Consider the following 16,198-nt stretch of genomic DNA (forward strand, 5'->3'; position numbering starts at 1 on the left):
TTGGTTCAAACTCATGAACTGAGAGATCATGATCTGAGCCAAAGTCAGTCGCTTAACTGACTGAGCCACCCAGGCACCCCCAAACAGTTTTGGTTTTTAAATGCATACTACAAGTTGGATTGGAATGATTATTGGGATAGGATAGGGGCAATGGGATTTTTTATTCTCTTTTCTGAAACACCACTAAAAACACCCTGACCTAGTTCTATGGCTTGCGGGTAAAGTCAGGATGAAAATAAACCACTCATTCTCAGATAATAATAACGATAAAAAGTACTGAAGAATGAAAAGGGTTTTGATTGGATCAACAATTGAGTCTTTAAGGTTGGCCCGCTAACCAAAAAATACACAGGTGATTTTAATTAGGTTTCTTCCTCCATGTGTCATAATGCTCCAAATAACCAGGTTACTGCTATGGCTTTAGTGGTTGCTAGCACCATCTGGAATAATCCACAGATGCAGGGTGAAAAGAATTTATATACCATCTAAAATTTTTTTCACTCTAAAAACAGCAAATATTTGTATCAGTAAACTAACATTATGAGAAGTTTAATTTTGAGAAAGAGCAATTTGATTCATGAAAAAATCTTGCTTCATTTTTTGGTCTTTTCTAATGCAAAGGTCCCAATCTGTTTTTTTCCATTAGGATATAATTGATATCAGATTTAAAAAAATCAAAACATTAGCATAGAAAATTATATAGTGAGGAGAATCAAATATAAACATGATTTGCATTTTTATTTCTTTTACTGGTATCTGTTTTTATTCTCTGTGGCTAAATATTTCTGTGGATATTCAAGATGGCAGAAAGTACAGATCTGAAATGTGACCTTAGCATAGCCTATTAGTGTGCACTTCCATCAGACCTTTTATTTTACCATCTATGTGACTAACTTACTGTTTGATCTTGAATAAATTTTCTATTTTTACTATTTTTTAAGTGTTTTTATTTATTTTGAGGGAGAGAGAGTGTACACGCATATGAGTGGGGAAGGGGCAGAGAGACAGAAGGAGAGTGCTAATCTCAAGCAGGCTCTGCGTTGTTAGTGCAGAGCCCAATGTGGGGCTTGATTTCACGAACTGTGAAATCATCTCCTGAGCTGAGGTCAAGAGTTGGACCCCTGACTGAGCCACCCAGGCGCCCCTCATTTCTAAAATAGAAATAACACAGTGCCCACTTCACAGGTGTATGGTGAAGTGAGGTGAGATAGCACACAGGAAAATGCACAAGGGGCACCCAGCAGCTGTTTGTTGTATTAATCAGCTCTGGGGAGCCATCCTTTCTGGATAGAGTATTCTTGGCTGCAGGTTTTTTTCCTTTAGCACTTTGAATATATCATGCCACTCCCTTCTAGCCTGCAAAGTTTCTGCTGAAAAATCAGCTGATAGCCTAATGGGTCCCCTTGTATATGACTGTTTTCTTCTCTCTGGCTGCTTTTAAAATTCTCTGTCACTCCTCACCATTTTAATTACTGTGTATCTTTGTGTGGACCTCCTTGGGTTGATTTTGTTGTGGACTTCTGTGGGCTTCCTGGATCTGGATTTCCATTTCCTTCCTCATATAGGGAAGCTTTCAGCTATTATTTCTCCAAATAAATTTTCTACCCTCTTTTCTCTCTCACTTCTTTCTGAGATTCCTATATTTCCAATGTTACTACACTTGATGGTGTCAATGAGTTCCCTAAGTCTCTTTGCATTTGTTACTATTATTTTTTTCCTCTCTCCTGTTCAGCTTGATTGTTTTGCATTACTCTGTCCTCCAGGTCACTGATCCGGTGTTCTGCTTCCTCCAGTCTATTTCATATAGTGTATTTTTAATTTCATTTACAGAGTTCATATCTGATTGGTTTTTTATGTTTCCTATCTCTCTGTTAAGGGTCTTACTCTCTTTTCTCAAGTCCAGTGCATATCTTTTTGTCCATTGTTTTAAATTCTCTATCAGTAAAGAACGGGTTCAAGCTTAAGTGACCATCAACTTAATATAGGCTGATATATGCATAAGATGTTATGTAAAAACCTAATGTTAATCGCAAGTCAAAAATCAGTAATAGATATGCAAATAAAAAAGAGAAAATATTTCATAACATTGATGTCAGTAGCCTTTCCCTATTTCCAACATAAATCTCTGAATTGGTTTCTTTTCTTCTGCTATTTCAGACTATCCTGTGTCTTTCTTTTGTTTTATAATTTTGTGCTTCATAAAGTACGTGCTTGAACACATGTTTCTGAAACACCATTGTTACCAATTTGTTTCCATTGGTAGCAAAGAATTTTGAATTGTTAGAAAAATTTTGCAGCAGAAATTCTTTGTTGGTTTTCAGCCAGTTTTTGGCATAAGTGCTATATATTTCTAAATAAAAATATTCTTTTTTATGCAGATATATGAAAAGCTTGATTTTTCTCCTCCCTTATCAATAGGCAAGTGAAAGACCAGAATAAGAAGGTAGCAAATCTGAAGCACAAGGAACAGGTGGAAAAGAAGAAGAGTGCGCAGATGCTTGAGGAGGCTCGACGGAGGGAGGATAACCTCAATGATAGCTCCCAACAACTACAGGTTAGAACCTGAGGAGAATCTGAAAGGATCGGGTGAAGAGATTGATCCATGATTGCATGTTGTTTTTCTCTTCATCTTTATCCTCCTCTTTTTTCTCTTTCTAACCCTGCTTGCTGCCTTCCTCTGAGACCAACTGTTTAGCAATAAAGGAATGGCTTTAAATAGAAAAGGCAAGTTTTATTCCACAGCTTTGTGAGGACACCTCAGCATAGGAGAAAGTTCATCTTCAAGTTGATCGCATTTAATTGGTAAGTTCAACGTCAGTTTAATGAGTGGGTTCTCTTAAGCTTCAGGGTGGTCAGTATTACTATTTGCCATTTTCCTTCATTAGAGTACATTGCTAATCTTGGTTAACTAAGTCTGTTTAACTTCATTCTGTTTTTTTATTCTTCTTTTACCTTTATTCTCTCTGCTTTTTCCTTTCTCTCTTTCTTTCCCTCCTTTTTAAATATTCACTTTAGAGAGCATATTTCACAGTCATACAGGATGTATAAACTATACTTTTTCACTTCAGTGGAGTGATAATTTTTCAAAAATTAGGTGTAACTAAACTCCATAACAGTACTAGTGACGATATGGTAAGTTCCTGTTATGTGCCCATTACTTGAACTCAGGCCTTTGGTCATTCATTATTTCTAACCTTGACATTGATCTTGTGGGGCAGGTGGTTTTGTGCACGTTTTACAGGTAATAAAGTGACTCCGAGAAATTGAATTATTTACCTGAATGCACACAGCTCTGTAAGTGGCTCAGCCATGATTTTACCTGAGACTTTCTGGATCTGTAACCTGTCAGAATGAAGTTTAAATTTTAGGGGCGCCTGGGTGGCGCAGTCGGTTGAGCGTCCGACTTCAGCCAGGTCACGATCTCGCACTCCGTGAGTTCGAGCCCTGCGTCGGGCTCTGGGCTGATGGCTCAGAGCCAGGAGCCTGTTTCCGATTCTGTGTCTCCCTCTCTCTCTGCCCCTCCCCCGTTCATGCTCTGTCTTTCTCTGTCCCCAAAATAAATAAACGTTGAAAAAAAAAATTTAAAAAAATTTTAGGGAAGCATATCTGCTAATTCTGCTAAGCTGCCGCCACTTTGTTTTTCTCTCGTTGAAACTTTTAATTTGGTTTGAGAGAGTATTTATGCCACAATTGCATTATCATGCAATCTTTACTGAAGAGATTTGTGGGACATTTTTAGACTTCACAACAGATCCATTTCAGACACAAAAATCTGACTTTTTAATTTCTTTTTTCATTCCTGTTTTATATAAATTTTATTATACAGTGCATGGTTCTTATAGAAACAATACACATCTTTTCAAATGCAGCACCTTTTGATAGAAGCAGCGTACCGGTTTTCCCTCACTGTTGCCAACAGTAGTTGATATTATCAATTTTCTTCCTCCTTTTTAAAAAGTTTTTTTTGTTTGTTTAATGTTTATTTATTTTTAAGAGAGAGAGAGACAGAGTGAGAGCAGGGGAGGGGCAGAGAAAGAGGGAGACACAGAATCTGAAACAGGCTCCAGGCTCTGAGCTGTCAGCACAGAGTCTGACATGAGGCTCGAACTCAGGAATGGCAAGATCATGACCTGAGCCGAAGTTGGACGCTTAACTGACTGAGCCATGTAGGTGCCCCCCACTCCCTTTTTTTAAAGTGCCAGTCTGATGGATGGAGAATATTTAATTTAAAAACAATTTTTTTTGAATGTTTATTTATTTTTGAGACAGAGGGAAACAGCACGCGAGTCGGGGAGGGGCAGAGAGAGAGGGAAACACAGAATCCGAAGCAGGCTCCAGGCTCCCAGCTGTCAGCACAGAGCCTGATGTGGGGCTCGAACCCATGAACCGTGAGATCATGACCTGAGCCGAAGTCAGACGCTTAACCGACTGAGCCACCCAGGCGCCCCGGAAAATATTTAATTTTTGTTTTAATTTACATTTGTTTGATTACCAGTGAGGCTAAGTATTTATTCATGTCTTAAATTTTCATTTGTTAATATAAATCAAATGCTATCTCTCTTCCGTGTTGGCCTTTTCCCCAAGAATTTTTTTGGTTTGTTTATCCCTGTTTTGAGAACATATAAATATTTGCCTATAAATATTTTTAAGTTGCTCTGGACTTCCATTTTTTACCTTCTTAATTTAAATTATTTTAGGATATTTTGTGTGGTGAGGGTCTTATTTTTCTTCATTGCTAACAATTTAACTAGATCATTGATAGGAAATTATTTCATTGCTCATTTCATTGAACGATTAGGCTATTTCTAGGATTTCATTCAGCCTCCTTTGTTGAACTAGTATCATAATGTTTTTAATTACTGAAAATATTTAATTTATAAGACAGGTCCTTATTTATGTTACCTCCTTAATTTTTCATTTGTCTTCTGTCCTCCACCCCTTTAATGTTTTCTGTTACCAGTCTGTCTGCGTAAACCGAAAGATGCCCTTTTAATCTTTTGTCAGTTTTTATGTTATTATCAAAAGAGCCTTCACATGTAATCTCCTATTTACTCTTTGTATGATTTGAGAAATAAGGACATCAGATTATTTATTTTATATATTACATAGAAAACTAGTTTAGAGTGGATGAATGACTTTTCCAAGGTGTCTCACTAAGTGATGGATATAAAAATAATGACAAATGATAGCTCATGGCCATATGCAAGATACACATGGATGTAGTTCATTTAAATATAGTGAAAAGAGTATAGGGTTACAACTAGGATATTTTCCATGTGATCTCAGCTCTTGTACTAACTAGCTCTGCCACTCACTTCTTAACCATGTTGTTGCAAATGACAACCAGTGGTAGTCAACATCCCTAGCACCTAGATTGTGATCTCTAAATATGAATCTCCACTAAAAAAAGCTAGTGATCTTGGAGAAATGGCTAATCAGAATTCATGAAAGTATAATAGTAGAAAAGCAATTGATTTTGGACTTGTATTAAAAATAGTTCTAATACCTGAATTTTTTTGTGTGTTTTAAATTTCTGCATATATATTTGGGTTCATCTGTTGATGTTTTTGTGAAATAGGAAATGAGAGGGAAGGAATTATTTTAGTATTTCCACTATAGGCATAATAATTCTAGGATTAAAGTATATTCTTTATCATGTTAAAAATATGGTGTATTTAATTTTTTCAGATTTGATGAATAATGAATAATCTTTATCAGGTGCCACCTTGCCTTCCAAAGTTTAATTCTACTGATGATATTAGTAAATACATAGTATGTTTTCTTTTGTTTGTGAAGATTAAAACCTGGTTTAAGACAAGAAGGTTAATTTTCACTTTTTGTTATTCAGTGACTGCCAGTTATGGTAGTTCATTGGTGTCTTCACTCTTCCTAGTAGAAGTTACAGTTTGCCACAAAGCAGTGATATTACTTTTTAAATTTGTCTTTCATTATTCTGCAAGATTAAATACGTTAGAAGAAGTACATAAAATACACATATACACACAATGTAAATAATACATGTAAAGTGATCATCTCAAGAAATTAGAAGATTACTAGCATCCCAGAAATCATATGTATATTCCTTCCTGATCATTTTTTCCTCCCTTCCTCTAGAGGAAATTATTATTTTGGCTTTTATTGTTCTTTGCTTTTCTTTGCAACCTGTGTATATATTAAATAAGTATAGGTTAGTTTTGCATATTTTATTTTATGTAAATGAGTCATCATATTTATTCTGTGACTTTTGTTCAGCATCACATGTGAGGTTTATTCATGATAGTTGAGTGTAGCATTTGCACATTTGATGTCCTTGCTGTACTGTTTTTTTTAATTCAAAATCCCATGTTTTATATTAAAAGTGTTTTGAAAAGATAACTTTATTTCTTTCAATTTTCCATTTTTTGAATATTAAGATGGAACTAAAAGTATTCCTTTTTGGCAGAACGTGAGTTTGGAAATAAGTTGTTACTTTACTCCTCATTTTTGGTTCAACACATTAAAAATGTTCTAAAAAGATTAAATAAATTCCTTACATATGAAATGAAAATGATACCTGAAAGTGGAGAGAACCTAGGAATCCTGCAGACTGTAAACCTTGGCATTGTTTATCATGGCCTTAGATACGAGTGCCCTTTCTTAATGTAGGACATTGACATTCCATTGTATTCTGTTTGTACTTTTGTGTTATGTATATTAACTTGTCTGAGATTTTTTGGTTGTAGAAGCCCCCTTTTACTCTTAAAAATTATTAAAGTTCAAAACATGATTTTTTAATGTAGGTTATAATTACCATATATACATATGCAGTTAACTTACTGACTCAGCTATCCATCATCTTGTATCTGAAGATACAGCTCAGGCAATATAAAAATACTTATATAAACGGTTCTTTACAGTATTGTGGGTAATTGTGAAATATTAGAAACAACCTAATTGCCTGTAGGTAGGAGAGTACTTGAGTCTTCTATGGTACATCCACAAACTGGAGACTTGGAAGCTTTAAAAAAAAGTGAGGAAGATCTCTAATGACCTGATATGGACATCCTGTTAAGTTGGGGGGAGGGGGGAAGCACAAAGACTATCTATAGTATGCTACTCTTGGTATAAGAAAATACACTTATATCTCATCTTTTTTTTTTTCTTTTTCAAAAGAAAACAGGAAGGATAAACTAGAAACTAAAGAGACCAGTTATCTATGGGAGTGATGAGAAGAGTGGAAAGAAAGGGGAAATGGGATTGGGGTGGTAGGTTTGAGGAGAACCTTCTGTTATGTAATAAAGACTTTGACTCTCCGAACCATAGTACTATTTCACATATGCTAAAAACTAGGTAAACAAAACCAATCAAGATGTGGGGTGGGGTGGGGTGGGGGGAAAAGCCAAAGAGAATACAAACACTAACAGGTAAACTTGTTTTATAAATGTATAATACAAACACCCTCAAAGGGCTGGGGAAGAAAGGAACTAACCTAAATAGTTTTGGAAGACATTGTCTTGACTGAATGCTAGAAAGCTAAAGACAAAGAACTATACATAAATGTTGTAACCTAGTAATAAATGTGTTTCTCACAAAGGATAGGCTAGCCATTCTGGGAGCACTTGATATGTGTACTAGAATTCAAGTAAATATAATGAGGGCGAGCTTTTCATTGTTTAAGCAAGAAGTTATAAATAAGTGAAGTGGGAAGGCTTAAGTAAACCCTGTAGCGTTGTACTGGAATCAGAGATATTAGTATGAATTCATGGTATTTAATTTATATGCAAATAAATATAGAAATACTGATATGTATATATGTATGGGGTTGTTATATATGCTTATATTTCCTCTTTGTCCACCAAAAGGGCTTAGAAGTAGTAAGCACACCTAACACCCAGATTCTGGTTTCTATACACCTTTCTTCAGTAAGATGAACCAAGGCATCTTGAAGAAATGGTTGATTTCAGGGTTGGGGCAGGGAAAATATACAGTGAGCCTGGATAACTTTGTGGTTCCAGAAAATAGGAAAATGCTCAACAAAAGAATGCAGGCTTGTGAAAGAACATAGGAGCCAACCTGAAGGAGCACCTAATGTCTCATGTTAAAACAATTTGAGTAAAAAGATAAATAATGGTAATATTTGAATTTAATCCATAGAATGAAATAAATATGAGCTCATACTGATATAAATAATCAAATGCATAAGTAAGTAGGGGGGTGAGAGCAGTTCTTTCCCGAAGAAGATTTCTAATTAGTAAGTGTAGAAGGATGCAGATTTTTAAAAATCACCACGAAACAAACACCTCAGTAATAAGTGTTGCAGACCAGATGCAGTGATGGTTGTGAAAATTAGTGGGTGAACATTTGAGGAATAATAGTCTCAAAATATATTCCCTGAGATGTTTATTAGGTATAAAGGGAAGACTAGGGGCGCCTGGGTGGCGCAGTCGGTTAAGCGTCCGACTTCAGCCAGGTCACGATCTCGCGGTCCGTGAGTTCGAGCCCCGTGTCAGGCTCTGGGCTGATGGCTCAGAGCCTGGAGCCTGTTTCCGATTCTGTGTCTCCCTCTCTCTCTGCCCCTCCCCCGTTCATGCTCTGTCTCTGTCCCAAAAATAAAAAATAAAAACGTTGAAAAAAAAAAAATTAAAGGGAAGACTAACATTTCTGTGAACAGACCTAATAGACACCACCTTAACAGAATGATTCAGGTTAGCATTAGCAGTAGTCAGATATTGACATCATGGTCCCCTTGATATGATGTACTGAGAAAGTAGACAATCTCATATCTGTGCTCTTTCTCCAAAATGTATAATCTTATTCCAGTTATGAGAAAATACCAGACAAATCCAAATTCTGGAACATTTTTATAAAATAACTATGCAGTACACTTTAAAAGTGTCAAGATTGTGAAAGACAAAGACTGAAAACTATTGTAGATGGAGTGGCACTTAGAAGAAATGTTAACTAAATGAACTGTGGGATCCCAGATTGAATCCTAAATCAGATACAGGACATTAGGGGAAATCTGTTGAAATTAGAAGAAGGTCTTTAGTTTTGTGAAGAGTATTGTACCAATGTAAATTTCCTAATTTTGATCACTGTACTATGGTTATGTAAGCTCTTAACATTAGAGGAGGCTGGGTGGAGGGGTATATGGGAACTGTGTACTAATTTTGCAGCCTCTCTGTATTTTTATAATTAGTTCAGAATTAAAAATTTATTTCAAATTGTCATTGACTCTTTTCTCAGCACTTTTTTTTTTAATGTTTATGTATTTTTGAGAGAGAGAGAGAGAGAGGATTAGAGGATTGAGCATGGGAGGGGCAGAGAGAGAGGAAGATACAGAATCTGAAGCAGGTTCCAGGCTCTGAGCTGTCAGCACAGAGCCTGATGTGGGGCTCAAACCCACGAATTGTGAGATCATGACCTGATCTGAAGTCAGAGGCTTAGCCGAGTGAGCCACCCAGGCACCCATCTCAGCACTTTTAATTATCACTTCATGTTCTCATTCCCTTGAAATAAATGAGCTGTGAATTTCAAAAACATCTTACCTCCAAGCTTAATGATACAGGATAGATACCTTGGGCTTTTTTCAAATACCATTTCTAAATTCGCAAAGCAGATATTACTGTGTTCTCCATATTGTTTGATATCTTAAAGCCTTAGTTTAGTTGATATCTTAAAGCCTTAGTTTAAGGCTTTAGAACTTAATTGAACAAGTTGATTGTTCTGAAAATCTGACCTAAATCATAAAACTATGATATGAAAATATGGCTATTTTATTAGAGTTGATGTACCTTGATTAGTCTATATCCCTCCAAGATATCAGGCTTAATTTTTACTCATTTTCCTTAGACGTACTTGATGTCTTTTATTTATTCAGTATAAAATTATCAAATGCTTTCTACGTGTAAAAGTCTGTTGCTAGACTTGATTATATAGTAGTGAAAAGACATGCTCCCTACAGCCTCTGGAGCATATTGCCATATGGGGAAGACAATGTAACATAATGATAAAAAGTCCATAGAAATTAATTTTGGGGACTTGAGTTTAAAAATCATATTGAAGTCTGTAGGAATCAGTCATATCGTCTAGAGGTAAAATATTAACAGAAGAACCTGGACTTAGAGCTGAGCTGTTGGAATCCTCAGTAGGTAGAGATGGGTTTGGGTAGGAGAGGGTGGTGTTTGAAAAGAAACTAAAATGAAAAGGCCAGTTGAGATGGGAGAGAAAAAGGAGAATATGGCATTATAGAAGGCAAGAGAGAAGATGGTCTCCAGAGTGGGGAGTAAGTACATCATGGTAATGGTGCTGAGAGTCTGAGAAAGAGGACAGCATCATTGAGTGGTCTGATCCAGTGTATTCAAAATGGTCAAGAAAGAGCAGTGATTTCCCTGGGCTAAGGTAGATAAATGTCTTCCATTCTATCTTATTGACCTTGGAGATAGTAGATGGTCCTATACTGATCTATACACTTGCCTTGGCCAGTTTTTCTGTCACACACTCACCAAAATTCACTGCCCTTCACAAAGTCTTTGTAATGTCTATCTTTAGGTATATATGTGACTGATATTAAGACTTGATTATACAATGGTTACTTAAAGTGTTTCTAGTATGATCCATATATACATCTACACTATTTTACAATTCCATTCAATATTCATGAATAAAGTACATGAATGATAAAAACAATGCTGCACATATTGGTGATGACGCATATTGGTGATGAGCCTTTTCTGCTATCGTGTTTTTTAATTATAATGCCTCTTCTCTTGATAGTCTGCATTTAATTTTGCTGAACTTTGTTTCCCTTACTCAAGAATTTCGCTCTGTATTAAATTTAGTTCTGAGTTGTTTTATTAATATTTTTTTGTAAGCTGTATTTCACCTTGATTGGCCAAATAAGATTTCAGAATAATCTGTAGTTGTCCTCAGTAAACATTTATTGTGTGCCCGTTATGGAACTGTCACTGTGCTGAGTGCTGTGATATGCTCTTTTTGTCAAAAGGTGTGTTATAGTGCAATTTGTAAGTAATTGCTATATAAAAAAACAAAATTAGGCAAATCCCAGCAATAAGGACCTCCTAAATAAACATTATATGAAAGCATAATCTTAGCTGATTTGACTGATGGTGATGTTGCGATTAGGAAATCTCTTTGTTGAAAGGCTGCCTATCTTTATAAGGTTCAGATCAGATGCTTCCTCCCTTGTGAAGCCTGCCCAAATCCTCACAGTTGGTATTAATCAGGCCTCTGTTGTAATTCCATTAGACTTTGTTTCTGCTTTGATATCTGTTTTATCCTACTTTATATTACATACTAATAATTTGTGTGTTGTTTCCCCCATATATTTGAGTTTGGGAATTAGGTCTTGGTATGTTGTACATAGTTGGTTCTCTCTAAAAGTGTTTATTGATTTCAGTTGAATTGATAGATGTCCAGAACACTCATTCACAAGCATCTTAGCCTGGCCTTTGGAGTCTCCCATCAACCAAACCTTTAAGTATTTCTAACCTCATTTTTAGGTGAGATACTTCCTAGTATAGCTACTATATTCTAGAGAAGCTATAGTGTTGATGTTTCGTAAATACAGTTTGTTGATTTTCTAATCTATGCTCTTTTTCTTATACAGAATCTTTTCCCGGTGGATTTCCAGTTTTACCACCTAAACATTCTGGCTTAAAATTAAGCTTTGTTTATGATCTGTACCCTGTTTTGTTATTGTCATATCTGTTGTTCCTCAGCCTATATGTTTAATTATACTTTGTCATTTTATACTTTTTAATACATTATAATTGCTTTTGTATGATTTAATCACTTTCTCTTCTGTGCTAGTTTATATCTGCCTTAGGTTAAGGGCTGTTTTAAACATATCTTTTCAGCCTTTCTTAAATATTGTTTTACATAGGCAGCCATTCACTAACTGCAGCTATAATTGTTATAATAAAATTTAAGTTACAAATTAAAAAAAATTGTATGATGCTACAATATTTAGCATTCTAGTAGTCTTTAAAATTTCATAGATTACTCTTTAAGGAATAATTATACACACACACACACACACACACACACACACGCACACACATATTTTAAATGTTTATTTTTGAGAGAGAGAGAATGAGAATGAGAATGAGCAAAGGAGGGGCAGAGAGAGAGGGAGAGACAGAATCCGAAACAGACTCCAGGCTCTAAGCTGTCAGCAAAGAGCCTGACACGGGGCTCAAACCCACTAACCACAGGATCGTGACCTGAGCTGAAGTCAGCCGCCCAACCAACTGAGCCACCCAGGCACCCAGGACTTCAAATATTTTAACAAAGAAATGTTATCTGCAGTTAGTTGAGAATATTTACCTTACATGTTTTTATTTTTTAAGTAGTAACACTCACTTTGTCTTTTGACAAAACTACAAGTTTTAGTCATATTCTAATAATAAGACAAAGTAGACTGAAGGTGGGTAGGGATGAAGCTTGGTTTGATAGTGGTTTGGTGCTTTGTTTTTATTTATAACAAAGATAAGTATTTGAATTTAACCTTGAGAGAGGTTACTGTCACAGAGATTAATGGGACTGCTGAAAGAACACTGTGGCTCTTGTGACTCAGCTCTCCTGAGACCAATGAATATTAACAACAAAGTTCAAAGAAAATGAAAACAATAGAAATAGTGACAGGAAAACTTTATGTATATTTAGACATATTCTCTTTTCAGAAGCATTATCAGTGAAACATTTGTGTTTTTCTTTAAAAATTGATTGGATTTGCTGTATCAAAAGCAAACATTCTTCCATTTGGGTAAGAGATGTTTTTCCTTTCTGAAATGAAGACTACTTATGTTTGGTTTTCACATTGGCCATGGGGGTAATTATTTAAGAAAACATTAAAAAAATTAAGATTCTCTGATCTTTTTCTAGAAATAGTATGTGATGTGTCACCTAATATATTAGGTACCTGTAATATATTAATGATGTTCTTGTAAAAATCAATTTTGGTTCCTTAACAAATATTCTCCTTGACCTATTTAAAGATTTAATCCTATGTCATTTCTTCCTCTTTAATTTTTTTCTTTGGCAAAATAGGTCTTTTTCTGTCTAGAATATGGACATAGGTGGGTGTTTATGGTGTTCTCAAGAAATATTAAATGGACTTAGGGATCACACTGGAAAAGTATATACAAATTAGGTCCATTTTTACAACCTTGTACATAGTTGCTGGAATTAAGTTGAAAATTTGGCTTTCCTGTAGGTGAAGCACCTACTCAAATTTTTGGCATGTGTGCAGTTTTTAAAAGGGTTTAGCCCAAACTGTGCTGCTTTTTACCATTTAGAAAACAAAAAACAAGTCATAAATTTATTCTAAGGAACTCTACAGTGGTTGAAATAGACTCTGCAGATACTTTTCTCTCTGGCCAAAGTTCAGTTCTATTTGATTGCCAGTGAAATTTACTGAAAGAATGTTTACTGATAATATTCATGTGTAGTCTACTAAGATGCTTCCTACTGTTAAGGTTAGCCCTATTCTCTCTTTTTTTTTTTTTTTTAATATTTATTCATTTTTGAGAGAGAGAGTCAGAGAGAAAAGGAGACACAGAAACCAAAGCAGGCTCCAGGCTCTGAGCTATAAGCACAGAGCCCGATGGAGAGCTTGAACTCATGAACATTGAGATCTGACCTGAGCTGAACTCAGATGCTTAACCAACTGAGGCACCCAGGTGCCCAAAGGTTAGCCCTATTCTATGGGAACTTTTAGCCACATCCTTTTAGCTTATTATAAGAATGCTCCCCATAAAATAATGGCTGGTTAAAGTTACATTTGGCACTAAAATTCTTACAAGTACTATATCCTCACCTCAGTAAAATGAATGGTTTAATCCTTTCCTTTGTGTTGTTGTGGAAACTCCTTTGTATTTGGAAAGTGAAGTCTGTAATAAGATTCTTATTTTTAAGAGAGAGCAGAAGCAGGCTTTATATATCCCTTTTGCTAAGACCTCAAAGGCAAAGTCATCCTCTTATAGACCACATCAGTTATTCATTATTTTAAATAAAAGGTTATCTTTGGCATGTTTGGTAAAGACTTTGAAAATTTATGCTTGTTCTTTTAATAAGCATTATATTTTATTTTACTTTATTTTTGAGAGAGAGAGAGCATGCACACAAGCAGGGGGAGGGCAGAGAGAGAGGGAGAAGGAATCTGACCGCACAGAGCCCAATGTGGGGCTCAATTTCACAAACTACAAGATCATGACCTGAGCCATAATCAAGAGTCAGTCACTCAGTCAACTACCCCTGTGCCCCTCTATAAGCATTATTGATCACAGGAGACATGTACTAGGATTAGGCTAACCCTAAGTCCTTGCTCAAGTTTTTGATACCAGAATTTTTAAGATAAAAACCTGGCTCATCTACATGGGATATTTTTACTATATATTCTGTAAAATTTATGTAGGGGTGCATGCTATCAGTGCGGAGCCTGCTTGGGATTCTCTCTCTGCCCTTCCCCCCTCAAATAAATAAATAAGCGCCATTGTATATGTATATATTTCTCTTTCTTTAATGAAATGCATCTGCTCTTGTTTGACTTTGATTTTTAAAAATTAAGGTTATAACAGAGTTCAACTTTGAGTGCGGGAGATGTTTGAGGGACTATGGACAGAAGGGGGAAGAAAATACCTTTAAATTTTATGCCAAAGCATTTCCTTAAAATAAAAAATAGTTGGTGTATAACCAAATTCTGTCTCTGTGTTACGGTGGCTTTCTTTTCATAAAATTGACTTCATCAGTGCATCTAGCTTCAATTTTTTTCTCCCAGTTTGCATCTAAGCAGTTGGTAATTGAATTCTGACATGTTGAATGATTCTAATGAAATCTTCTGCATGTGTTTGTATGCTTGGAGGATGGGGAAAAGAGAGGAAGAATAAGCAGTGGGGTTGAGAGTAATAAAAAATTACTGTCTCTTTATGTTAAGGATAATGGATAGCAATTAACATTAATATCTTTCAGAACATGTTAAAGCTTCTCTGATAAGTGGTGTTTATTCCAAAGAAGCAACTCTTACTATTAACCCAAGTAAATGACCTCCATAACCAAGGCAGAGTTCAAGTTGGGAAAGTGATGAGTGAACATGGGAGGCTGGGTTACCTTGGAGAATCTTTGTGAGATTTGCAGTGACCTTCCCTCTGCTGTTGACAGAGGGAGAAGCTTAAGAAGATCTGTCATTATCCAGTGATTTCTTTCTTTCTTTTTTTTTTTTTTTTATGTTTGCTTATATTTGAGAAAGAGAGAGAGAGAGGGAGGGAGGGAGGGAAGAGCAGAGGGAAAAGGAGACACAGAATCCAAAGCAGGCTCCAGGCTCTGAGCTGTCACCACAGAGCCTGATTCTGGGCTTGAACTCAAAAACCATGAGATCATGACCTGAGCCGAAGTTGGACGCTTAACTGATAGAGCTACCCAAGTGCTCCTCAGGTGACTTCTTTTTATGGTACTGTAGTATTGTACCATTTTTCCTTTTAATTGTGAGGAAGATATTTGAAGAGAACAAAAAATTATTTTTAATTGCTGGGTTTTTTTTTTTGTTTGGTTTGCCTTTGCTGTCCTTAACGAATGTTTGATTTGAAGGAAAGGCTGTGGAGACTAGAGTCTTAGAGCTGCAGTGGTATATAGTTGATGTTGACAGAGCTGATGTCAAGAAGCAAAGTTCAGATGAGTCTATTAGGGGAATTAGTAGTATGGGATTTGCTAGAATCTGGTCTTCTTGTTAATTTGCCTCAAGTTACTGCTGCCACAGCTTTTGCCCTAATCTCATTCGACTATAGGAGTCTTATTTAAGGATATGAAGAATTCTTTGGTAGCTTCCCACTTCCTCTCTCCCTCTACCATACCCCCAAAACTAGTCATACACACCCCCTGCTTTGAACCCTATATTCTGTAAATGAAGTGATCTTATTTGACCTTATTTGATAAGTGTAGTTGTCATAGTAAGTAGGCTTCAGCACCTAATCTCATGGTAGGAAAACTGGTCTTTGTTAGTTTTGATGAGTGCAAACGTAACTTACAGCAGTTGAAGTAAAATTCTAAAGATATTGCTCTCATTTTAAGTGATACAAACTATTTAAAATGGTAAAGCATGTTCCTTTCCTGTCTCCAGATGGCTTTTAAGTGAGTTGTCTGTGGTATACAGTACATTCTAAATTTAAGGTTGCCTAAATTCGTTAAATAGAGTGAAATTCCA

At 35.8% G+C, this 16,198-nt stretch overlaps 1 protein-coding gene across 13 annotated transcripts in view; it reads left to right on the forward strand.

Moving 5' to 3' along the window:
- The window catches only part of ERC1 (ELKS/RAB6-interacting/CAST family member 1), a 520,536-nt gene that overhangs the window by 229,081 nt on the left and 275,257 nt on the right, over positions 1-16,198 (forward strand). For all 13 annotated transcript variants that reach the window (XM_040462885.1, XM_040462876.1, XM_040462881.1 and 10 more), the window contains one exon: positions 2,419-2,554. In XM_040462885.1, coding sequence (XP_040318819.1) covers positions 2,419-2,554 — 136 coding nt within the window. The remainder of the gene's footprint in view (positions 1-2,418; positions 2,555-16,198) is intronic.

Source organism: Herpailurus yagouaroundi, unplaced genomic scaffold (assembly GCF_014898765.1).
Source record: "Herpailurus yagouaroundi ecotype Mexico unplaced genomic scaffold, PumYag 355, whole genome shotgun sequence".
In the NCBI taxonomy this organism is placed as follows: Eukaryota; Metazoa; Chordata; class Mammalia; order Carnivora; family Felidae; genus Herpailurus; species Herpailurus yagouaroundi.